Genomic DNA, 26241 nt, shown 5'->3' with positions numbered 1-26241 from the left:
AAGTGAAATGAATTATCAAACCATAAACTAAAGTTCGGTGTTTAAAATGGGACAGGGCTTTAAAAATTCAATTACAGCTTTAACAGCAACAAGTTTACTCAATATTTTAATAACCTTCTCTCCTAATGTTTTTTTCTTCCTTTGCAAAGCCTGGCATTACTGAGGATGTATGGCAAGGTTGCCTTTCCTCTAACTACTTTAAGATTGATTAGGAAACAGAAATATTGATGCATTTATCCAAAATAACTTAATTAAATAAAGCAAAAAATAGTGCACAGGAAAATGTCTCAGTAGAAAACTGGAGCTGGTCAAGATTATGAGAGGTTACATTTAAAATTCCTGGACTTAAAACATTAGGACCACTAATTGAATATCAGTAATGGAGAATACAAAGAGCAAGAAAGTTATTTAGTGTTTTCTTAACTCACTGGTAGGTTATTTCATGTCCAGTAACTTCTGTAGGTTTACAAGCTACCAACATTTGGGGGTCCTGCAGGACAGCAGGTGAAGAGAACATCTCAGAGCACTGATCCCATTACCTTTGCCGGAACTCAAATCCAAAGGTGTAAAACCCCACGAACAGCCAGGTCTGTGTTTGCTAGGTGTTGTCAAATTGGTATTGTCGTGGTTTGGGGGATACATTCAGCAATGGACTGTCTTCAAGCACCACTGGTGCTCACATTTCTGGAGGCTGAGCCCAGGCTCAATCCTGGCTCCTGCTGGCTTCAAAGAGAGTTTAAGTGACAAAATCCCTGAAGGACAAGACTTCAGGGGCTGTTATCTCAAGCCACAGCAGTTTTCAGGTCTGTGGTTTTAGAAGGGCTTTCTCCTCATCTGTTTTACTTTCTTTGGGAAAGGCCTTAGGATTTTGACAAAACCTGTAGAAAAACAGTGAGGATGTGCCAGATGAACTAGAGAACTTTCACTCTAGTTTACTTTGGAAACCACCCGTATCTTCATTTTAAACAGTGGCTTCTGAAATGCAGAGTAGCACCAGATCCAAGTTACAACCAGAGAGGTTCAGACTGCTCCGTGTGGAGCCTGGATGATTTTATTAGGACCCACCAGGAGCTCCACAGCCTGACAAATCCAGCTGAAGAACCAGCTGATAAATTTAAAACACTGCGTATGCAACGACACGGAGAAATAGGTGTTTCTGGGAGAAAGAGGAACTGCAATTGTAAAGACATGACTCTCAAAGCTGCATCCAAAGAGAATGGAAAAAAGACCTTAAAATACTATCCCTAGAGTTTCCCCCCTGTGGTTGCAATTGTTTCTGAAGTATCCTGCTTAAAATAGGTTTTCAAACCATGCAAGACTAATCATTGCAATTTGGAGAGGTAAGTAGGCACTTAGCATGCAGTTCACAATTAGCTAAAGATGGTAGAAGAATCTCAGTCAGGTTGGCACGGGAGATTTTAAAAAAAAGAAAGAAAACACTTTTTTTCTAGCAAGAATGACATGTGATGGGAGAATAGAGGAAGATAATTGTCATAACAAAGGGAATATGTTATTATTTATTGGCCACACTTAAGCACTGGAATCCTGGATTATAGTATCTGGTGACAAATGCTGCTTGAAATTTTGTAAATATCACTTTAAAAGTATGATAAATGAGTAATTCTGCACCTACTCCGCAACCAACCCTTCCAAAATCCAGTTCTGGGAAGCAGAGTGACTTTTTTTGTCCCATATGAAAAGACAAAATGCCTGAGCACCCTAAAATCTTGTCCTCTTTAGGCTTCACCCTACTCCTGCTACCATTTGAACAGTATTGCTGGTAACTTTGGCAAGAGAATTTTTAAAACCAACTAGAAAACTGAACTTTGTGCCTTCAAGGCCTGGCATAGCCCACCCAGGTGGCCCCCTGTCTCCTTGTGCTGCTGACAAGCCCACCCAGACTTGTGCTGTCCCCAGCAGGGACCACTCAGCCCAGTGGCACTGGAGGGAAGGGCTGAGCTGCCCTTCACCTTCCTGAGCTGGGGAGGGTCACAGCACTCAGCTCCCCACGGGCTGAGACCAATTCTTTGCCAAAGTGACAGCTGTAAATAGATATTTAGTGTCTAATTTCTATATCCTCCAGTATCTTAACTTATATTTAGCCAAAACCATGACACATTTATCTGATTTGTTGCTATTAATTTCCTGGTTCCCTTTCTATTTTCTTCATCCTCTCACAGTTATGGGTTATGAACTGCAGTAATAACATTTCCAAACCAATTTTTTTCTATTTGAAAAGCTTCTGAGATTTCTTTTTTTTTTTTTTTCAATCACTCCACCAGTGCTGGGATGCTGATTACCCTCCTCCTTCCCTACCCTCTCCAGCTCTAGAAGTGCATGCAAACAACAACGTGGTGGGGGTTGAAAAAAATCCCCAAACCAAACCCTCAGCAGTAAGTTGGCTGATGCTGGCAGCAAGACAAATCTGGCACCACACAGCAGGCAGGCAGGGAGTGCACTGCTCATCCTTTCTCTTTGCCGTGTGTGGGAATGCTGGACACCAACACCCAGCGAGGGACTCGGCCAAAAGCTCCTCTCCTCGGCGCCTGAACCCTGCTGCTCCCTGCCCCGGGTGGGAGATACAGGTAAAAACAGAGAAATGCTTCAGCTGGCTGCATTCAGTGGAAATAGAGAGCAGTTAGGAGAAGCCCAGGCTGCCTAATCTTATTCCTAGCAGTAAGCCACAGTGCAGGGGCTCTGCACGTAATGCCCTCAGGTACCGGGACTGCTTCGGGATTTTTCACTTTACAGCAAATAAATTGGTGCAAGTGGCAGTAAAGATTTTTTTTTTTTTTGGGGGGGGGATATACTTTGTTCAAGTTGCCTTTATAAATATTTATTACTATTTATATAATTATAGCTCTCTGACAGCAGGCTTTGCCGCAACTTTGAGCCACAAAAACAGGCAGCCTGGATGCCTCCTCCTCAGCCTGACCATACCTATTCTATGTGTTATATGTTTATCTATTACCACCATGCTTTGAGCTTATAATTTATTCCATAATGTAATTTATGGTTACATTAAAAAAGCATCCCTTTACAAACAGCAGCCATGTAATATTGATAAAGCATTTAGGGACAGAACATAAATTCAATGGCTCAGATATTATGTAGCATCAATAATCTGCAGGGGAAAAAAAGTGTCTGTGTAAGTATGCACAATTTATTATGGCAGGAATCTAAACAGAGAACATCTTTCTCTGTCAAACTTTCTTTAAGAGAACTTGACATCCCCAAATTCCTTTCCCTCCCACAGATGTCAGAGGACAAGACAGACAAGGTAAAAATCAAAGCAGCTGGAAGTTTTGAACATGACAAGCAAAATATTTCTTGGCTGAAGAAAGGTAAGCTACTTTGAGTTATTAGTTCCTGGTTTGTGTTCAGACATTTCTCTTTTTCTTAAAAAAAAAAATTCAAAAAAAATTAAACAAATGGATTGAATATGGCCTGAAATTTCTGCCATTAAAATTCCATCACTTGACTTCTGTGCAATATGCACATACAATTTCTTTTGGTACAGAAAGGCCTAGATTACCAAATTTTAAAGTAACTTGAAAGCTCCTTTTTCTAATGTCCTTGCATTCCTGGGAAAGTTTTATTGGACCTGAACTACAAGTATGGATGATCGTCTTACTTCTGAAGAAAAATTTTAGTAACCAAAACTGTTACTGAATTGGATTAGTATTACTAAGTGTTATTAACAATAATTTTCTCAAACATGAGTAAAGATCAAGCCTGAATCTTTGGATTTGGCAGTGGTTTATCTTAGAATAAAGTAACATCAGTTGACAGCGCTTTGGATGTACAGAAAGATAGACCCTCAGATGTTGAGAAGTCACAAGTATGGGGACCTTTCAGGTTTAAAAGGCCGAAAAAGAAAGGGTCTTAAGTAACTAATTTGCAATGAATACCAATATTTCAAATACTACATTCTATTTGTTAAGCTACTTTTTTTTTCAAAGAAAAAAATTGGAACGATTTCCTTATTGTTTGTACACATAAAGAAGAAAGGTTTTTAGGATATATTTCTTGCTGAAAAAAAATTTAATTTTCCAAGTTAGAACACAGGTTATTACATCTTTTTGGAAATTTGTTGGTCATAGTAGAATCCCTTTATGGTTTTTATTACAGACAAGTAAGATTTGAATTAAGTAGAAGTTCTAAGAGTAGGCTTTCAGGATGCACAAGATAGAAATTAAATTAAATGGCTGGGTGCAAATTACGGTTTTTAATGAGAACAGTTGTATCCTAATCCTAAAAGAAATTATTTTGGGAAGACTCAACAAGTAACCTCATGTTTTGAAAACACCAACTATGGGGGTATTGGGCAAAAGGCACATTTATAGCCACTGTTATGTCATCTCTAACATGTGCATCACTATTTTAAGCTCATGCCATTAGTTGTACGTTAGATCTTTTAGCTGAAAAGGAGTTTGCAGCAAAGCAGGCCTGAATTAATGTCCCTGCCTTGCAGCCTGCCATGTTGATGCAGCGTTTGCACAGAATGAAAAGCTCCCACTGGCGCAGGGCTCACTGTCCAGCAGGGCTCACTGACCAGCATGCAGACTTGGCCTGACTGGACACCTCAAGCCCTCTGCTTGCAAGGGGTCAGTTCACTTCCACAACAACTCAGCAAGCAGAAACTTTATAGTTTGAGTGTCCCAGAGAGGGATGGGAGTGAGCAAACAGCAAACATGGAACTGAATTGTGTATTTATTCCATTGCTAGAGAGTAGAACACAAGAGATTTGCAATTTTACAAAGGGTTATAGAAGTCCAAAGGACTTTAATGTGTCTCTCAACAGGGTAAGACTGATGTCAGGGCCCTCAGAGTCCCATGTTGTTATTTAGCCTCTGGTCCAGACCTCCTCCAGGAGCCAGGTACATCCCTCACAGCTGTAGGCTACCTGAGCTCATTTCATTTAGTGACACTACTTCACAAGGTTTTATTTCTCCAGTTCCAAAGGAGAGACCGCATGCAGAGTTTCAGGATCATTAGCAACATTTTGATTGTTCTGTGCTTGGAGGAGCTACAATCTCTCAGAAATAGCCAAGTGTTGACTGTTGGCACTTCTTTCCAAAGTGCCACAGAGCAGAATTGGGCCTTGAAAACCTTCTACAGCAGCTGAGTCAATAACTGAATGTGTCTCATGAGGGAAGCAAATTTTCCTTGAAATAAGAATATGGAAATTATTTTATCTTAAATTGAAGTTTGTTTTTAAAAAAATTTGTTGTTGTTTCTTTGCTTTAAGCACTTCTGTGGTACGCACTGGGAATTTAGAATATGGTGAAACAAATTGTCTGGAGCAGAAGCTTAACTTCTATGTTTAAATGTTTTAAAAATACCTCATGTATAGATTTCAGGCATTCCAATAAACAAAGAATTGTGGAGAACAGACTTGTACTGTTTCCATCAGGCACAGTAAGAAGACTATATGTTCTTTTAGCATCCAGTGTTAAAGAAAAGTTATTTTTATTCATGGTTTTGTATTGATTATTTGTTCCTTCTAAAAGAAACAATCATGAACCACATAGTATCAGAAATAAACAACTAGGCTGTGGCTTTAGTGTCTTTCCTAGACTTCAGTTTTTCCTAATGCTTTGCAAAGTAAAAGCTCATGGACTGGTTGTACAATGGGTCAACAGCAAAATAAGGTATCTATAAATTTTTGTTTTCTTTCAGCATTAGAAAATTTAATCGGGGTGGGGGGAGTTTGATCTGGCTGCCAGTTACTTATCTTCTATTTTTTCTTGAAGAAGATAATTTACTTCTGTCTTGAACCCTCTAAGAGCAGAAATCAAAGCCTCATTCTGAGGGAGAACTTCCTCAAAGCAAAACAGAAACCAAACCAGCCTTGTCAAAAGTAGTCTGGGCATCTTGGGTTGTATCTTATCAGCAGGGAGAATATAAACAGTTCACCTCATGGCTCTGCCTCTAAATAAGTCATTTTTACTCACTGATGTGCCACAGGTGCGCCAGGAAACTGATGGCAGTTAAAGATGACACAGGGACAAAAACGTTGCACAAGTCAGTACAGTCTGGGACAGAAACATGTACATAATCATGGCCTTGGTCTGTATTTTTTTAAAAAGGGCAATGACAAGTTTATCCTTTCCTTTTCTTTCCTGCTTCTACTACAAGCCTTTTTCTGGTGAAGGGTCCTCTACAGCACCTGCAGAATGTAGAACCATAGTGAAATAGCAATCAAAATGTAAACAGGGGAGAAGAGTGTTAAATGTGTTTCCTAGGTTAGCTTACACTCTAAAAAGTCCCGAAACATCTCTGTCTCTTGAGGCATTTAGCACTGAAGTCTAGATGGGGAAAACATGGAAGACTCCCAGGGCTGAAAGCGAGAATAAGGATGGGGAAATGTTTACAGTCCTATTCCAAGATGTCTCAGGGTAAGGGATATATACACCAGCAATGTTTCCTGATAGTATGGAATATCCTTCAGGACTATTTACTTCTAAAGATCACACAACAGATGAGAAACCTTGCATCTGGAGGGGATACATCAGACCATCACATGCAAATCAACCAGAATCTGTATGAATGAGCATGGAGAAAAGGCAGTTCTGCTTGTCTGACCTTAACACTGATGTGAACCAACCCAAGGAAAGCCTGGGACACAGCAGCAAAACCAGACAATGACTCCTATTTTGTGTAGGAGTGGAGACAGATTTTGGTGTTTTATTCCTGCCATGGGAAGAAGATGGGAGCTGCTGGAGATGGGAGTTGGTTTTGGATGGAGATACAGAGATCCCCGTGTAAGTGCTTACAGAACATCAGGGCAGAGTGACACAGGTTCATTAGCAAAGAAGCACTTCAAAAGTTATCTGCCATGAAAAACTGGAGCAGGAATCCTCAGTGCAGGAATTCTCAGTGCATGTGCTATCCCCACTTATGCACATTTTGACCTGACACGCACAAAATAACATAAATGACAGTGCCTAGAATATGACACATATAAATAAAGAACAGCCAATATAACTTGAAGATAATATTTGAGAAATGTCCTCTGCAAGGCCGTGCATCCCCACCTGCTTCGTGCACTCACAAGATTCCATGGAGAGAGAGTGACAGGAAAAGTGGGAAGTGTTTTAAAATTAAAAAAAAAAAAAAAAAAGAAGAAAGAAAGAGGAGATATTAAAATTAGATGTTAGGAAGAAATTCTTCCCAGTGAAAGGCCCTGGCACAGGTTACCCAGAGCAGCTGCGGTTGCCCCTGGATCCCTGGAAATGTCCAAGGTCAGGGCTTGGAGCACCCTGGGATAGTGAAATGTGTCCCTGCCCATGACAGAGGATGGAACTGGATGACCTTAGAGGCCCCTTCCAACCCAAACCATTCCATGATTCTGTGATTCGATGAGCAACAAGCAAGTCATCACACCCCGAACAAGAAGAATCTCTGGGCCCCTAACCCAACATGGCCATGGGAGGATCCTGTAAAATCTGGAAGCTACACCAGACATGCCTCCAGAAAGGCAGCACTCAAGGATGAGCAGCACTCCCAGGAACTGACTCTGGGATGGTCCCACCTTTCCCAGCACAGCCACATCCCTACCTCTTCCACATGGGCCAGCACCTTCTTCCACCATGGCAGTGATTTAGTGCCAGATTAGCAGCCATCTGCTGGGAAAGGAGGGAGGTCAAAGCAGAGCTAAATTCACACCAACCTCAGCATGTGGCTTTTGGAGCTCCTTACAAACAAATCTCTTGGTATCCCTCGATGATTGCAGCCATATGGATACGTGGGAGCGGGCGGGAGCTTTATCTGACGGACATAAAGCTATAAAAGGTGACACTGATTTTGCACAGGGACCACAGTGGTCTGTTCACTGTTTCTGCATCCACTGCTAACACAAGGGGGAAAAAAAGTGTTTGAGGGCCTCACACTGCCCTCCCATGGTTTCATCCCAAACTGGCCACGGCAGCCCAGGAACGCAGATCCAAGTCACACAGAAATGAAATTTCATTTCAGGATATTTTCACACAAAGCCCTCCTGTTTTATGCTGCCCAGCTGTGTACACAAATGCCCTCCCATATATAACTTCCAGTGAAAAGTTAATGAAATGGCTTCCTTGCTCTCTTGCCAAAAATATAACTGAAAGTCTAATCTCAAGACTTTCTCCAAAATAGCCCCTTTTTGCACTAAAATTCTCATAAATCAGAAACATTTTTGTCTAAAATAAGCCTGTTTTCATTGTCTTGCAAATAGTAAAAAGTCTAGCCCCAATTTCTTTAATCCACTGCTCCAGCCAGCAGATTTTCACTGTAGGGTAAAATTCAGCCCAGTACAGAGGGTCAGTGCAAGGTCAGCACTTAGACCATAAAATAGGGCTTAAGTGGTAAATAGAGCCTCTGTTCAGGATTATATTTCACCCCTTAAAAGGACTACATTTCATGTGAAAAAAGAGAGTTACTTATATCATAGACCTGGCGCTAGTGACATTATTCAAATTATAATTTATTCCAGTATTAATCCCATTGGGTGAGACTGGGCTACATTTCTTCATGGTACATCCCAACACAGGAGAAGACTATTCCTGACTTTACCAAAACTTCCCACGGCCTGGTGCTGGGATAAGAGGAAAACCTTTCTATGTGGCAGCACTCAAAAATGCCTTTTTCCAAGAACACTCCTCTCCCATTTGTGCAGAGGCTTGAAGAGACTTTTACAAGCATTAATAAAGTGGGAAGGACACAATGCCACAAGACTGGTATTGCAGAAGGAGAATTGTCCTGGAGACACTCAGGGAATTTCCCAGTTTTTACAACCTCCCAGTTTTATCCCTGGTTTGGGAGGATTGGAGTAAAAGTACAAGGCTTGTACTTTTGCTGAGACTATTCTCAGCAGGGTGTTTTGATCTGACTTGCATCCCTTCATTTAGGGAGTTAAATGACATTTTTAGAATTTCTTCCTAAAATTTCACAAGTCAGTGAATGCAATTTTATATACAAGGTTGGACACTTGTTTCCTGAATTTTGCTGACTTGAGTCCAGAAGCTTTTTTCACTCTCTTCTTTCAGCCTGAATTAAGTCATTGCATTGAAAAGCTTTATAGAAGACTGATAGCAAAGAAAGACTTCTCAGTTTCATGTAACAGAAAATGCCAAATGCTTCTCAGATGAATGTTCTAATCCAAGCAGACTGTTTCCAGATAAGAACACCACACACACAAAAAAGAGCGCATTTAAAAACTGATGACAAGGATCCCAGGGGGCTCAAATTCCTGGAAGATGCCTTGTCAGCTTCAGGACTATGACCAAATGAATTAATGAAGACAACCCTTCCTTTAAGTTGTAAAACAGCAGATTTAAAGACTCTTGCAATGGAGAGGGAGTATATGAAATCTGCAATGGTCCCAGCTCACCACTCCTAATTACAATGTTATAAACTGAGGGGTGCTTGACCTTTGAGCTGGAAGATCCCGGAAGATGTCGGACTTTGGATGTACAGTGCAGACAGGGGTACTTCTCTGGGTGATAGCGTCAAAGTTTTTAAAGTTTAAAGTCACGCTCCTTTGTGTAGATATCCTGGATATCTATTATAAAAATATATGTGAATGTTTATTTAGGTTTGATTGCCTGAAGTAAATTTTTTCTACAAAGGAAAAGTTTGTTTCATTCAACTGCCAGTGCTGGGGAAGATCTGAATGTATTTTTTCATTCACTGCTGGAAGTTTTCCAGACCAATTCTCTTCTTTGCTGTACTTGGGCAAAATATTCAGAATTTTGCCTATCATTGTGTTAGTAGAACAAAACATGAAATAACACTACAGACACTCTTTAGTTGTTGTGTATCTCAGCAACATAAACATTAAAGCAGAACCCAAATGTCCAAGGGCCTCCATAGCACTTCCTACTTAAGATGGCAAACTGGTGCGTGGAAAATCTTACCCTAAGGGTCAGTGACAAAGAGATGAATAATTCCATTAAAGCAACAGAGCTGCACTGGCTTGCAAAAAATCTGATTTGTCCCAATATGTTTAAGAATAGATACCACTAATCATCTCATGGCATCACTGAGGCAGCAGGAACAAAGCCATGGCTCATTTTACCACCTCAGTTCATAGAGGGAAGGGTCAAATGCCAAACTGGTCTGCTAGATCTGAGGCAGCGCAAGCCCATCACAACAAAAACTATGCAGGCCTGATTTACTTCGAGTTAGAAGGCAGAATAATCATGGATTATTCAGAGCCAGTTTTCAGGAAGTGTTTTATAGGGCTGGGAGATTACACAGTGGTATGTGGAGCCAAACTAACAGTCACAGTCATACAGAGGTATAGCAAAATTCTTGTTATTGGAGCAGTTCAATGAAATATTCAGATTAAATATAATTAGGTTAAGAAAAAAAAATAGACATCCCCTCATCTGATCAAAGATTTCCAATCATTCTGTAAAATACAACTGCCTCCAAGTACTCAAGACTAAGTGCTGTGTGAATGTGCTAAATACTGGGCAGGCTGGTGGTCTATTGCTTTTGAAAGATATTACAGGAAAAAAGACCAGAAGTGAAATTAGTTTAAACATTTCTTGTTAGCTGAGATTCAACAGAATCATTTTCCATCTATTTTTTGAATAAGTATTTAGAACGAAGTCCAAATGGATAGAGACATTAAAAGTGACTGCTCTAAATGACCAGTAATAAAATCCTGGACACAAACTCCTTCTCAGAACAGCTTGGTGATTAGATCTGGGATTTCAGATCTGGGCTCAGTGCACATGAACATATGAGAGTACTCAGATTCACTCCTTCCAGAAGAAGACTCTCATCCCCAGCTATCAGATACTCTGGGTAATATCATGGTTTGAAGATTCCCAAGTGGATCAGTCTGGAGTGACCACTTAAAGCTCATTGCTCCAGAGAGACAGAGGGAAGGACACCTGAGTGAAGAGCAGGATACAGGCTCCAACTCCTGTCAGGGAGAGTATTCAGCTATCAGTAAAAAGTGGAAAATCTTTGAGATTCAACACCCCATCCAACTTTGATTCCTTGTTTCCTCACCTACCCCCTCAGCTTATTGGTTGACTTGACCCTCTGCGTGCACTGTGTAGAAAGTTGAACCTGGGAGTCTGCTGCCTGCTGGACAGAAGGGCACATACAAAAAGGAGGTGCTGAAGCCCTCAGTGTCAACTGAGTTCCTCAATAACTCCTACTACTCCTGAGATTCATCTCTTTGAAGGGAATTGCACAAGGCCTCTTTGCCCCCTAAGTGATATTTCAGTGTTGCAGAGATCTTTGTTATCCCCCTAAACTAAATTAATTTTTATTTTATAAGAGTCAGTCTCTTAGGGTCTCTTGATTATATAGTCTCGTTCTAATTTCAGTCTTTAATCTGAATAAACACATTAGAAAAACACAGACACAATTAACTTAATCATAAATTCAGATGGATTGTTTATTATCTGTCTACTTAATGTGCTTATGATTGCAGCAGTTAAACATGATAATGTTGTCTTCTCTCACATATAAATGAATACACACAGCACAGAAATATGCCCAGGAAGAAAAACTTCTCCCTGAATACATCATTGGGTTCCAGATACAGAGAAGTAGATGCACCACTCACTGCTGTGCTCTACAGAAAATCAAACATTGCCATGATATTGTTGAGACATGAGAGAACTGATTACTGACAGATTATGTTCTTCTTGCTGAAATATGTCCACAAACAGCTTCAAATGAAAGAAGATGCTATTGCAGCAGAGATGCAACTAGGAACACTCTTTGCTTATATCACTGCACCTGCAATTTAAGGGAAGTGTAGATTTGGGGAAAATAAGACCACTTGAGTTCTTCAGAGAAAGATACAGGTCAAATCAGTATCTTCCAACTGAAGAAAACTCAGACATCAGATTTAGAGAACCTTCTGCTTTGTGATTTTTGTAAATGTAATTGTCTTACATAGAAGTTAAACCCTTTTAGCACCAAAAATTGTGTTTAGTTACATGCCCATGGCAACTGAAACTTATGCCAAAATGCTTTCATGTATCCCCAAATGCTTGGATGCCAGAATTTAAATTGAAATATGATTCTTCCTGTTCCTACAGCATATTGAATATGAATAATTATTTACAGCATGCATCCAAGTTAAGTTGGTGATTATTACACAGAATTCTCTGTCACTAGACTAGTTTTTTAATAACCACACAATATACCATGATGAAGTTTTATTTGCCTTCAGAATATTCAAGTTTTAACTAAATTTAAAACCCCTACACTTTTCTCCCCAAAACAAGAACCACTGAAAAATACCCACTATGGAAGTTCACGAGTGAAGGGGAAGAAGAGGAAAATAAAAGAGTGGAAACTCAAAAGCAACTCAAATCTCTTCAGTTTCACTTTCTCAACCGTTTCTCTCATCTAAATACTAAATAACTGAATTTCCTTATTAAAAGAAAAAGAAGTTGTAGGTTAATTTTGAAGCTCTGAAGTCCATGCTTATATTCCAGGAGTGGGTAAAACAATATGAGAGATGATGAGATTAGGGGAAGAAAGCCAAGAGAATCATAGGAAAAAGCAATTATGGCACCTGGTAGTCATTCTGGCTAGATGACGTGGTGACCAAATTTATTGTCAGCAGATATTTTAAGTGCTTACTATTTAAAAAAATACTATTGCTAATATAAAACAAGGCAAATAAAATCTAGCACAAAGAATTTGAACTATATCCAATTCAGCTTCCAGCTAAGCAATCTTTTTTTTCTTTTCCTAGTTTATTCATGATTTAAATAAATAAATAACCCATGAGCTTCAGGGAGATATTCACTGCACTCACACTCATGGTCCCCAACTTTATGATCAGCCCTGTTCCATCAGAAATTGTAACCACTGAGCAAAGAAATTCCAAACAACAGTGGAAGCTTCCCCAGTTCTGGCTTGGAGGGAATCACCAAGACTTGCAAAAGGATAGAACAGTCCCCATGCCTTGAAATTTTTTCATGAAAAATAAATAAAATATAAAAACTCAGCAGTGGTTTTTACAGTATGACACAGCAGTATTACTTGCATTAGGCCAATTTACCACTTATGATAGCAGTAATAGCACTAAAAGCCAATAAAAGCGGTCTGTTCGTTCAGAGATTGGCTTTTATGGCTTATTCTAAATATTATCAAGTGAATCAAAAGCTGTCATTATAGTGTCTAAAAAGCCTTCGTACCTTGTAAGCAAACAGTGTGACTTTGACAAATAATCATTAATATGCCTGTGTGAGACCAGGGCTAAAAGAGAAAGAAAAAGGAAAACCTAATATTTCACTTTACATAAATCATTAAGATCATTACAGTTAAATTTCACTCAGAATAAAACAGATTTATATGTAAAATGCCATAGTTTTCCCAAGTTGGGTTTTTTTAAATCTCTGTACATTTTCATAAAACAAGAACTTGCCAGAACACCGAGCAATGGAAGATTGGACTACAATGATGCATCCTCATCAGCTCTGGGAAAACAAATGCTGCTCATGTCTAGGCATTGTCTTTTGAGCCAATTCTAACCTAATCTTGCCTTGACTCTCATCCTGCCTGCCAAAAATTTCTTCTCCACGTTCTCCTGCTGAAGAACCTTACAGGGGTGGTGTCTCAAGGTCACCCCTCCCACAGCTAGATATCCCTGCTGGCTGGCTCTATAATGCCCGCATTTCTTGATGGGTCCCCTTGGGCAGGCATTGCCTGGGCTAACAAGAGACATGGAGGAAGATAGAGGAAGGTGGAAACACAGCAGGAGCTTCTGGACACCACGTGGGATGGGACAACACATGTTGGGAGGGTGAGCACAGCACCACATAAGAGAGCAGGTATTGGAAAAGCTGGGCATGGGTTGTACAAGAACTTGACTATACAGTCCAGACTTTTCTCACTTAAAGAAAAACTGTTAATACACAAAGTAATTAAACTAATAATTATTGTTATGAAAACAACAGTGAAATCTTAGCTGTGCACACATCACGTGTGAGCCCCTTCTGCTCGCAGAATGATTTTTCAGTGCAATGCCAGCCAAGGGCATTTGGGAGCCCCGATTATGCTGAGCACCTTACGAGGAGCCTGCCCTTAGTTCTGCAGGGCACAGCACTTCCTCAGCCGCCCCTGGCCCCCAGGCCACCCTCAGTGACCTCTTAACCACTCTGCCAGACATCCAGGCTCTGGGCACAAGATTGTGGCCAAGAGCCTGGGACAAACTGAGAGCCTTGGGCCAGGCATGGCCACCTGTCAAGTGCCCTTGACTACAAGGCTTGGGCAGCTGGCTCAAGCATTCCTGCTCCCACAGGTAGTGCTGTGCCTCTGGGAGGTATTTTTTGCCCACTCTGTTTACAATTTTGGGGCCCCCCAGGGATGGCTAGCTGGCATTGACTGTGTTATGTGATCCACTGCCCAGCTGCATGGAGCACATGGACAAGCAGGAACATGTGGTGCCGCTCTGCCAGGGGAATTTTCCCCCCCAACACGGCCCTTCAACAGCCACGTGTGTTTTGCAAGCAATTTATGAGAGCAGAAAACCCACAGACCTCCCATTCCAAGCTTCTAATTTCATTGGCTGTTTTTTTTTTTCCTCATGAAGAACTTTCCAGAAACACTACATTAAGAGTGAGTTAGAAAGATCCCAGGTTAAAAACTGGTACTCCAGGTTTTGCCTAAGGTATCCTAAACCATGGTAGGAAGCCTGTTAGGATTTACTACCAGCTTGTGTTTGTCCAAGAAGTGGTGTATTATATCCTTTAAATCTACACCAAGTAGAGCTCCTTCCCTAAAAAACCTACCCACTGAATTACGGGTTTGATTGTTTCAACCCAAAAAGTTAAAAACAAACAAACAAACAAACAAACAGGTAAAGGCTGCTTATCTAGTTAGAATCATAGAATATTTTGGGATGGAAGCAACCTTAAAAAGACTGTCTTGTTGCCAACCCCCTGCCATGGGCACAACCTTACTAGGATAAAAGGACTTTGGTCCATCTGAACCTCATCTTTAAGGCAGAGTCCAGCAATTACCAAGGTCCCTCCCAGACCCGAAACACAAATTAAACATCTGCTTTCCTCTGCCCAGGCTTAGGTGGTTTAACAGAGTCAGCCATGAAGACCTAGAGAACAGTAGCTGGTCACTAAATTAATTATGAAATTAATAATGTCAGTGTTCCTCACCCAGTGTTTTGCAGCGCTGATTTCAGTCTCCAGCATTCCTATAAAATGGGAGAAAAAGATTTTGCCAGTCAAAGATTTGAGTGGTTTGGTCTGTTTGGTTTTCAGGCCACAGGTCTGCAATGCATGTATTCATCACACACAGTTTTCCTGTATTATTTTTCCCAAGGCTCCAATCCCCTGTTCTTTAGCCCCACCTGCATTTCTGTCACACTGAAATTCTCTCTTACTGCTGAAGAAAATCAGAGCACAGGACACTGCAGGTTGCTCTGCAACCCGAAACAACCCATGCACATGCTGACAAAATTAAAACATCAGATACGATTCTTTAGGCCAAGATCTCAAGGGCAAAGGCACCAGAATCACTCATATGCCTGAAGTTAGGCTTGTGCTAAGGCCTGTTGCTGAATCTGCTTCTGATAGAGGATGAAGAATGCCTTGGTTTTGATTAGAGGCCACATCTTGGCTATAGTGTTGCCCTGTTTCTAATTGTTGGGTTAGTCAAGAAACTCTATCCTTCCACTTGAGACCACCTGGAGAAATACATTCCCCACCCCACCCCCCTAAACTTCTCCCAGGAGCCCAAAACTTGGCATTAATATAATACATATTTTCCATCATCCCCCTGCTAATGAGATGCATTGATATTTTTACCTGCTTGTACTGTATTTTGTTAATGGGAAATGTTTCAAACACTGTGTGGTAATGGGATATGGGATTATATATTTATTAATCTCAAGAGCACTGTGTAGACCATACCAATAAGTTACAAGCAAACTGGCAGCACAGGGTTTGGGTTCTGGCAGGGAAACTCTTCCAAGCCTTCCCTGTTAGGCTACATTTGGCTCCGCTTTAAAACTTTATGCTGAGCTAGAGCTGCTTGGGTCAACTGTGATGCAAACAGGCTGCACTGACCCCTCTGCTCTGGGTCAGTCATGTCACAGCCAGGGTGACTTGGTGGCCAAGGAGATGTATTTTGGGTAGCTGATCATTATGGGTTGTTGCATAATATAGAAAGAACCTTGTTATATGCAGAGGAAAGAGGAAGAAAAAGTTAATTGTGGTATGTTTCCATTGACAGAAAAAAAAAGCTCTTTCTACCCTTGGAGATGGTTAATACCCAGTGATGTCTAAATCTGTACCTGAGTTTACACCAGATGCTGCAGTCAAATTCACCCTCCACCTTCTCTCCTTCCCCAGTAGGTTAGCCTAGACTTCTCAGTTTGGTGGCTTTTACAGAATTAAAGACATTTTTCGCACAACTGAAAGATTGTCACTTGAAGATGAAGCCTGATTCACCTCCCAGGAGAAAATTTGGGAAAGTTTGATGGATTTGACCTCTGTAATATTCAAGTTTGTGTGCAGCAAAAAAAAAAAAAAAAAAAAAAAAAAGGAAATAAAAACTAATGGAAAGGGACATTTCCTCTAGGATCAAAGCTGAATTCTTCTGAGAATGCATTCCCAGACTTTACTCAAAAGAAACAGTTGTGAGGTCAAAAGATTCACAAAGTCCAGCTCTGCTCATGCACCTTGTTTTCCCTCATGAGGTAAAAAAACCTGACAAATTTTTACTTTTCATTTGAGGGTCTCAAATCATTTTCAGCACTTAACCACTAAAGCAGCCTATTTGCTCCATGAAGGTGATTAATAGGAGTGGAGGTGAAGCAATTACTTGGAAGTGTGATTGCTTTAGGTATATGTAATACTTAGATATTCTAAATATCCAGCTTTATGGGTAACTGAGACCCTTGACTGCAGTTTCCAGTGCCCAGCACCTCTTAATGAAGATGAACACTGAAGATGAACCCTTCATATAGCCAAGAAATAAACAGAAATAATTTTAGCACCCAAAATTAATAGCTGTAGGTGAGGTAAAAATCAAAAAGTACTGACATTGATTTTAATGAGAGAAATGAGCCCTTAATAAAAATGCCAGCACTGAATTGTTAGAATCTGGCTTTCCCTGATTCTCAGTCTCATTTTCTGTTATTTGTTTGAAAAAATCTTGCGGAAAGAAAAACTGGCAACACCTGCTTTTCTGGCCTGCGATAACCTGGTTTGTGCAATACCAGCCTGTTCAAAATAATGCATTTCATTTTATCAGCTCTGAACTGAAGCCATAAAATTGGTTTTAAAACTAAAATTTCACTCCAGAAAATAAGCAATTTTAAGGCAGATGCTCACAGCTTTGCACATAAATTTTAAGAGGTCTCGCTCCAGAACTGGTCACTCTGATCCCCTTCTCCCATTGGTGTCCCCACTGGAATGCAGGTTTTGTTAAAAATTAGATCTGAATCCTGTAAGTACCTCCAAATCCTGGATTCCCATGGACTGCCAGGGAAGAGACAGCAGTCACCATTAGCCAGGTACAACACTGAAGTTGTTGGCATGGCTCTTACCTTGGAATGTATGTAAATTTACACTACTAGCAGTTATTAAAGGAGCTGATTTTAAACTGCTTTCTTCATCTACATTGCCCATAATGTACATTATGAAATCCTTATTTTCACTATGGTGAAGACTGCCTAAACTCCAGCTGGATAAAGACTCTATTTGCTTTGTCTAAACAGTGCAAGCTCTCCCATATTCAATGACTACTGGAATTATTGTGTGATCTTTTCAGCTTCTAATGCATATTAATTTGTAATATACAAAACCCTTCAATAAATAATTGTGCAGACTGAATAAAAAAGCAATTTAAACTTTTTCCCTCCCCTAACTGGAGACACTTTTTACAAATAGTTCTTTTAAGTAGTCTTAATAGTATCTCTTTAATATTGCCATTAAAATTCACCAGAGTTCAAGAGCAGAGCAAATTTACATCTGTTAAAATAATGGAATTGACACTGATATTACATCATTGCTATTTTAAATAATCATTCTTCATAATTCTAACCTACTTGCTTTAAGTTGCAAATAAAGGGCTTGTTCCTACTTCCATCAAAGTCGATGGCAAAACTCCCTTTGGCTTCCAGGGAGCAAGCACCTAGATTTAGAGACAGGGCTCTCTGCTGATGTGTTGGGGTTTGACTGCATTCACTAATGCAGCAAGGAATAAATCCCTCTGAAAGAAAAATTACTGAGAAGGATTCTGTGAGCTCCAGACAGAGAGGATAACTGTACTGGGCTAGTCTGTTCCCAAAAATCACAGAGCTCCATACACTACTCTGATTTCCAAGGTAGTTACAGTTCTTTTGCTTATTTTCACAAGAAAGCAACATTTTATATAGGTGTTTTTTGCCATTTTAGTGCAATTTTGTGGTTTTCCATCCTTAAAATTTTGGGGGAGGTTGTTTGAAAAGAAGCATAATGACAACCCTTGCAAATTCACCTTCTCCTGGGAGAACATTCGAACTTTCAATGAAATTACGTAAGTGTTCTATGAACAATTCAAACTGAACCTAAAGGAATTAAAAATATACACCATACACAGCTGGAAGGCCACCTAGAAGGTGAATCAACATAGTTCTCTCCCTGATGACAGCAGAAAATGAAGCAAGGAATTTTAAGAAATACAGAGGATAAAGGCTATAGCTGACACTATTTAAAACTGGAGAAAAAAATAGACTTTTCATTATCCATTTAGCACTCAAATGAACACAGTTTTGTACCTGACTTTACCTGAGCTGCTTTTGTGGTCTTCAGAAAAAATAAATCTGCGTCAACATTGCAGCTGATCATCTGTAAAATCACCATAATTCAGCTGTCTACGTAGACCTCAAGTTTTCAGGGACAGAAACGTTTCACCTGTATCTGCACTGAGCACTAAGTGTGACGGATTTCTGGCCATGGCAGAAATCACCAGTCACTCCAGCAACTCTGTGCTAATGCACCACTGAAATATGCTGAACATTTACAGGACAATAACCACCAGCTGAGTGTTAACCATAATTTTGCACTGCAGTAACAGGACTGTAACATGTTATCTGGGAACCAGAGAACTTTATTAGCACTGTCATAAAAGCTAAGGCAGAATCAACCCCTTGTCCAAGCACCACTGACACTGCCCATTATAAATAAGATATCCATCAAGCATGCTTAGATCCTAACTGAAATGGCAATTGCCTTGGGTGTCTTTAAGGGTAATTTGATTTAAGAGAAAACCACATGAGAGAAAAAAATGTGACCCTTTGCTGTGAAGAAAGGCATAAGTAAGCAGCGCCACCAAGACCAGGAGGAAACAAATTATTCCAGAAATATCTAGTTTTGAAGAATCTGCAGTGCTGACTTCTTTACTCCCCTTGGAATTACTCACCCATTATATAACTTTCCACTTTCACAGTGGGACACCTGCCCTTATGCTTATTTGGGGAGAAGAATGAAACACAGCTTGTATGTTAGGGAAATATTTTCCAAGCAAAGATGATTAGGCAATGCTCTGCCCTAGGAAGTGTTTCAGGCACTGTCAATTAATGATGTTTAAGAAGAAATGAGAAGGAAAATACCAAAGGGTTTAGCCCACAGAGACTTTCATGTCATGAAGACTGGGTCTAGCTGAACTAAAATCCTTTGCATCTTGCTTGACCTGTAATTCTTTTTTGGCACCATTCCTCAGCTTTAAAATATTCCATCATTCTCCCATGGCAGTGACCCTAACACAAGATGATGTCTGGTGCAACCCAGCCTTCAGGATAGTCCTGAATCACACAGCAAACCAGGGAAGGGCAACCTAAGTATGTTACAAATATGGCTTCGGGAAGAAACTTACTTATTTTGTGGCTTTCCAACCATACCAATAGGAGGAAACATACCTGACATGGAAGACCAGCTGTTGCCACAATTCTAACCACTGGAAGGAGGAATATTCAAACATGCCTATCCCTGCCTAATTAAGCCTATATTATACAGACTATTTTTATATTATAAATGTACATTCTAGATTCTTCATTCCAACACTATTCTCTTCCAACACTAAAACCTGCTTATCTGAAGAATCCACGCAGCTGAAAAAAATTTCATTGGAAGAAATATGTTCTCATGTCATCTATTTTTGGCTTTCCATGCTGTGACAACAGAGGCTGGCCTGGTGTTTCTATATCTGAACATTTCTCAGGTAGCAGAAGAGCTGCCGCAGATTGCCTGGCACCTGCTCGAGGATGAGGTGAACAGAAAGCAAAGCAAAAGTATTTTTATTTCATCAAGAACGTTTTGGCCAAGCCATATTTGTAGAAGATAAAAAACTGAGGAAAGTGTAAACCGATGGGGAATGTAATCTTTTAATATTTTGGGAGCATGAAACGGTGAAATCAGAGTTCAGAACTAGAGCAGGTTTAAGATGCAGTGGAACAAAAGTGACAGGTGCTGGGGAGAAATATAATTTTCAGGGTAAGTGTTTTCAAGACCTGGTAGTTACATTTTGGTAATTCTAATCTCCTTTAAGCAAAATAATTTCTCAGAAGGCAATATAAAAAATATGGAACACAAATGCAAATAGAAACCTACTGCAAGTATGAAACATCAGCAACAAGCCTATGGCTGCTGAGTTAGGAAAAAAATTCCCAATGTCTTTTGCTAATATACTTTTTGAAGATCTGACTTTTTTAGTCGAGCAGCTATTAAGAGAAACTAATTATGATTTTATTTTTAAGGGCCTGGATTTACTCTTACATGTATCATTCCAACTCAGGAGAAAGGCCATTCAAGCAAATGAGATGAGGTTGGTGTGGACGACTTTAAACGATCACACAAAGGCCTCCGGATATTTATGGATAGCATGAGTCATTCCTGTTCTGGTTGGATGATTGCATCAGTGGAGAACTAGTCTCATCATGCAGGGCCTGAGCCTCCTTTTTCTTACATCACCATACATCAGGAAACACTGTGTGAAGTTAGTCAGTGTTTCAGTAGCCTAAAACCTACAGGTTGGTAGAACTGAGCCCACAGCCCCAGTTCCACATGGTAGTTGTGCACTGACTCTAAAGAAGTTGCCCCATCTAAATCAGAGGTTGTCTGGTCTTTCTTTTTTAGTCAGTTTACCTGAAGAAACTCATCAAAGTTTAGTAAGACCTGTTCCTTATTTAAAATGTGAAGTAACTGTGGTCAAAGCACATTGTTTTTCTAGCCACACATTCCAAAAAGTAGCTTTTCTTCCATCGGTCTCAGCAACATGTCTACAAAGGAGACATTAAATAGATAACAGAAGGTGAACTACTCAGACTCCTTCTCACACTAAATGCAGATCTGTGAGACACCTTCAGCAATCCAAGTCTTGGAGTATTTTGCAATGATTTCTGGGTAAAAGTAAAACAACTATGCCAGAACCAACAGGATTTTTGCCATTTTAGGCACACACCAGGTTTGGTGGTGCTAGAACAACATGTGATCCATCCGTCTCATCTCTAAGAACAAGCAATGCCAGCTATTCAAGAAGCCAGCTCACGAAGCGTTGTGGTGGGCTGCTGTGACTATCTAGAATAGATTATGAGAGAAAGAAATGGCTGGAGCATCTCCAGCAACTGTTGGAGTTCCCAAGAAGTTCTTTTCCTCACAGTAATGACTTTAAGCCTAATTAGAGGCAGAAAACTAAAACGGCAAATTCCCCAGACACCAGGTGTTTACCGGAAAAATTTTCCCCAGCCAGACACCATCCCTGTTCCCAACAGTTTCCATGAGCCTCTCCCCGACCAGACAGGAGGTGTTTTTACCTCCCCAGTATGTCTGTGCACTTCTCACTTTGGAGAATTGGGAAGGCTTGAAATCACCTTCAGGGTGGAGAAAAACCAAGCGTGGATGTTGCCTGGATCCATCTCAGCAACCCCAGGAACTGGCTGAGAAGCAGAGTGAGGTTTTTCATGCTGTAGGCAGCCAGAGCATCGTGTCTTGCTGCTCTCCTGTCCCTGCCCAGCCATAAGTCCAGCAAAAACATGAACCTGGGTTTAAATAATTCCCAGTGCAGTTTTACTTCCTACTATTCCACTTTTTCTCAAGATATTTAACCACCAAGCGTTGCAAGTATCGTGGTTTCATATTCATGTTATATTTTGCTAGTACCTTGCAGTGTTTGTCTGCATTAAGTGATGTCTTGTCTCTTTTCCCACAAATAAGAGATGTCTGCACTACAACATAAGCTTTGGGCAGCTTTATTCATATCTAAAGCCCATGGATTTTTGGGAGGGGAATAAAAAAGAAGATTATGTATTTATTCAGAAATTAAATGAGATTAATAATTTTGAAAGCAATTTACAAATAGCAATCAGCTACTGCAATGAAGGTCAAAAGAAAAAGGACACATTAGCAATTGAATCTCTTCCCTTCCTTTAAAGTTTTAATGCTGCATACCTGTTAATAATGGGAAATATTCTTCTTCAAGAGTAGCATTTTCAAAAATTGGTAGGATCCTTTTGCTAATTCTAATCTTCTTTTAATAAAATAATTTGCTAAAAAGGATTATAAAAAAGCATGAAAATGAAATGCCAATGGAAACGTACTGCCTATACAATAAATAGTTAATGTATTTTCTAAATGAATGATTTAAAATAGCTATTAAAGTAAAGAGAATGAGCTTATGTTTCTAGTAATGACTTCTCTGCCTCAGAATGAAATCTGTAAATCCCTGATTGCAATTTCACATCCCAAAAGAACAAGCAGTCCTGGGACCGATGCTCATTGCCTTTATCATTAATACTAGCACACTACATATGTGATTTTTATATCACTGGTTTGAATATTTAGATTTATACTTGTGTATGCTTTATATTTTAAATCCCACACAACCATTCTGTCACAAAAATAAAGCTCTCCTTCAACAAGGCTTTTTTGTACGTACACGCATACATGTATACACAGACTTTCAGGATAACTACAATTTTATTCATAAGAGTGCATAATGATTCAGGCTGTGATTGTTAATAAAAATGCATTTCTAACCATCAAATTTGAGTCTATTATTCTAAGTTAATTGCATTTGCCCTAAAGAGACTTGCGACTGGCTGTCAGCCTATTTGTGTCAGTTCCATTTTATTCATCAGTCAATCTTGTCTCCTCTTTTTTCACATCCCATATATTGATCAAATAGATTTGTTAGCATGCCTCTGCAGCTTTAAAAAAGTTTTTGTTATTTGTCAGGTTTATTTGATTACTATATTAGTGGAGTGTTATCTTAATTGCTATTTCAATAGAAAATAAATGCCCTTTGATAGTCCCACAAGATTCCCATTAAATATAATCCATATAACAAGTTAGTGGATGAAGTGAATGTGGTAAGAAAATAAACACATTAAGCTTATTTTAAAAGATGGTACTAATCTGCAGCTGTATTGTACTTGATCCAAAAGACAGGAATAGAAGTACAGTGTAAAACAATTTTGATAAACATCAGTGCCGTATCATTGCATATTATGCTATGTATAAAATACCTTAACAAAAAGATGTGCGATATAAAATAAACTGAGGTCATATCTGGAAGAATGGGGTTTGTGGTTATGTGTGAAATTGGACTGTATTAAATATGGCTTTTGACACTAAAAATTAGGCTAGAGAGGCAGTAAGCAAAGGGAGGTGAAAGTGCTGTTAAATGGGGCAAATTTCTGGTAGGGAGAGGAAGAAGGGAAAACAGCTTTCAGGAAAGTATTTATTGCAGCAAAAAGTAAGCATGTATGCAGGCAGCTTCTTCCTCCACAAAGATATGATACACTGTTTAGTGAAATAAAGAAGAGTTTAGCTAGATTAATGTTTTGAAACATCATCTTGTGCACATCAGTCACTCAGTTTTGGTAATGAAGTCACAATACCAAATTTTTTACCTCAATCTTATCAAAGGGGAAGGTAATGCAACCAGTTTTCCCTTATGAGTGTCTCAGAAACCTGTCCCTCATATCTTCATTATCAGCAAGGTTACATAAACCTGGCTCCTTGCCTAACCTTAAATCTGGGATCTGCCCAGCTGGTACCTGAACTTACATAGTGTCAGAAATACCATCTCGTTTTGAAAGATATGAGAAGTCCATATGTTTTAAGATAGCTACTCAAGATATGGAAACATTGATTTAATAAAAATTTCAGGAAGCAAAATCTCCTGTTTTACCTGTATTGAAGTACCTCGACTGAACCCATTACTTCCTGAAACTGAGATGAAGAACCTTATGAAAAGCCAAGTTCCTCTCATTTCTTTGGCCAGGATTAGCCAATCATCTGACTTCAGAGAAGTTTGGGTTCTGGTCTGGATAATTATCTGTAGCCAACTGCAGGGGGAAGGGATGAGAGTAGGGACAAAACCATACTTTCAAAATGTGATTTTTTTCCTGGCTTAATCTCTTCAGTCAAGACGAGATGACTTGTAGCAGGATGGGCTTGTCTTTTGTTGATTTCTGTAGGAGTTTAGGCAGGACTGAACAACTATCCTACATAGCAGGTAGAGCTGGAATGATGAAGACCACCCTAAGGGGGACCTCTCTCATTAGAGCAGGAGCATTTTTAAGTGCCTATACCTGGCTGAGGATGCCTGAAAAATCCAATTCCCAGACAGTTTTTCATCTGGAACCTCTTTATCAGTATTTCATACTAAACTACCATGCTAAAGCTTCAGATGCCCTAAAAAAACCCTCAAATTTGCAGTCATCCTAGAGCTGTTAGCAACACTCCTGTGATTCAGAAGCACACGGTGTGATGATAGTTTCAAGCTAAACTGTTATGACCAGCCAGTATGGAATATAAACAGGAACAGATGAGAAGAATACAGCCTCAACATTTGAGACAACAAAGAAAGAGTGAAATGATTGCTACATAAAAGACATTTCAAAGACCTCCCAGAAAAGCAGGCATAAAAATCCCCAATAAAAAGGCTCAGCAAGAAAGCTGTCACACCCCCTAATCCTCAGCAGACTCTAACAAGATGTTCGCATGAGCCAGAGATTGTCTCCTTCCCCAGAAGACAAAAGGCACAGAAATCAATACTGTCTAGCATAGGATTAGGAGGCAAGAGATAGATAAAAAGGATTCCTTAACCTTACAATTAGAAACCCCAACTCTCCAGCCAAAAAGATAATCAGAAACAGACTGCAAACCTGTGTCACAATAATTGCTGCATCTTTTACTCTTTGAAAACTGATATTTTCAGAAGATTTTTTTTATAATTTATTGCCACCCCAAGAAAGGTTTTGATGGCCACTTAGCTACAGACAACTGCTGCGACCAAACCGCAATTCAGCACACATGGCAATAGAATTATTTCCCAGTCTTTATGTTTTAACCACCTCCAACCAAGCAAAAATTATATTACCAATGCTTGTACCAACCTCCCAGTAAATTGTACCACTAAAAGCAAAATGATATGTAATGCACTACTTCTAACAAATGATCAGCTTACTGTGCCCTGAACCAAACACTTACACAGATTCTTCATGCCAAACCTGGCATAAGCATGTGCTCTGATTAAAAAGGAAACAACTTAGTTGTTATAACAAGCGTCTTTAGCTTTATTTGGTATTACTAATGCTTTTAAACAGAAGGCAGGGTACTGGCAAGAGTAAAAAACAGACTTGAAGGGGGAGGAAACCTGCAGGCTGGAAAGAAGCTGCAGTCTCTGAAGTCCGACCCTCCTGCTGTAGATAACGAGTGACCATAAGCTGTGAGAGCTGGAGAAGTTTGCTGCACAGAAATTTCAGACCCTTCCTGAGGCTCAGCAAGGCAGCCACAAAACATTGACAATGACATTTACAAAGCCTATATTAGTTTACAGCAATGACTTTTGCACCAAATCATATATGTTGAGGTACTGTATGTTCCCACCTTACAGGGGGTTAAATAGCACAAGCTCTTGTTTACTGACAGTCAGAATCTAAGCAGTCAGTACATCCAATGTTACAAGACTTTCCTTGTCTCCCTGGTGCCATCAGGATAGGAAAAGTCAAAAAATTTCTTTTTTTTTTTCCAAGTGAAAAACACTTGCAAACCTTCACTCCATGCTCCTGTGATCCTACTGTCTATTGAACCTTAAATTTCCTGCCTTAAGCTAACTTTCCATGGTCTTGTTCAGTGCAAGTTAGACACTACCTCAGAGCTGCCTCATGTTCTGTGGCAGACGAAATAACCTCTGTAAGTAAACTACTTGAAACCACTTAGAAAGAGGTTGGCAGAGATGCAACTTAAACCATTGTCATTTGTCATG

At 39.8% G+C, this 26241-nt stretch overlaps 1 protein-coding gene across 1 annotated transcript in view; it reads left to right on the top strand.

The window, feature by feature from the left end:
- Positions 1-2457: 2457 nt before the first annotated feature.
- Positions 2458-26241, top strand: part of MDFIC2 (MyoD family inhibitor domain containing 2) — a 44514-nt gene continuing 20730 nt past the window's right edge. Inside the window, exons 1-2 of the mRNA XM_066195631.1 lie at positions 2458-2585; positions 3257-3344. Coding sequence (XP_066051728.1) covers positions 3257-3344 — 88 coding nt within the window. The 5' untranslated portion in view covers positions 2458-2585. The remainder of the gene's footprint in view (positions 2586-3256; positions 3345-26241) is intronic.

This window comes from Chamaea fasciata, unplaced genomic scaffold (assembly GCF_029207755.1).
Source record: "Chamaea fasciata isolate MVZ Bird 193981 ecotype frontalis unplaced genomic scaffold, bChaFas1.0.hap1 SCAF_13, whole genome shotgun sequence".
NCBI lineage: Eukaryota > Metazoa > Chordata > Aves > Passeriformes > Sylviidae > Chamaea > Chamaea fasciata.
Note: the sequence above shows the minus strand (reverse complement) of the source record. Positions and strands in the feature narration are given on the sequence as shown.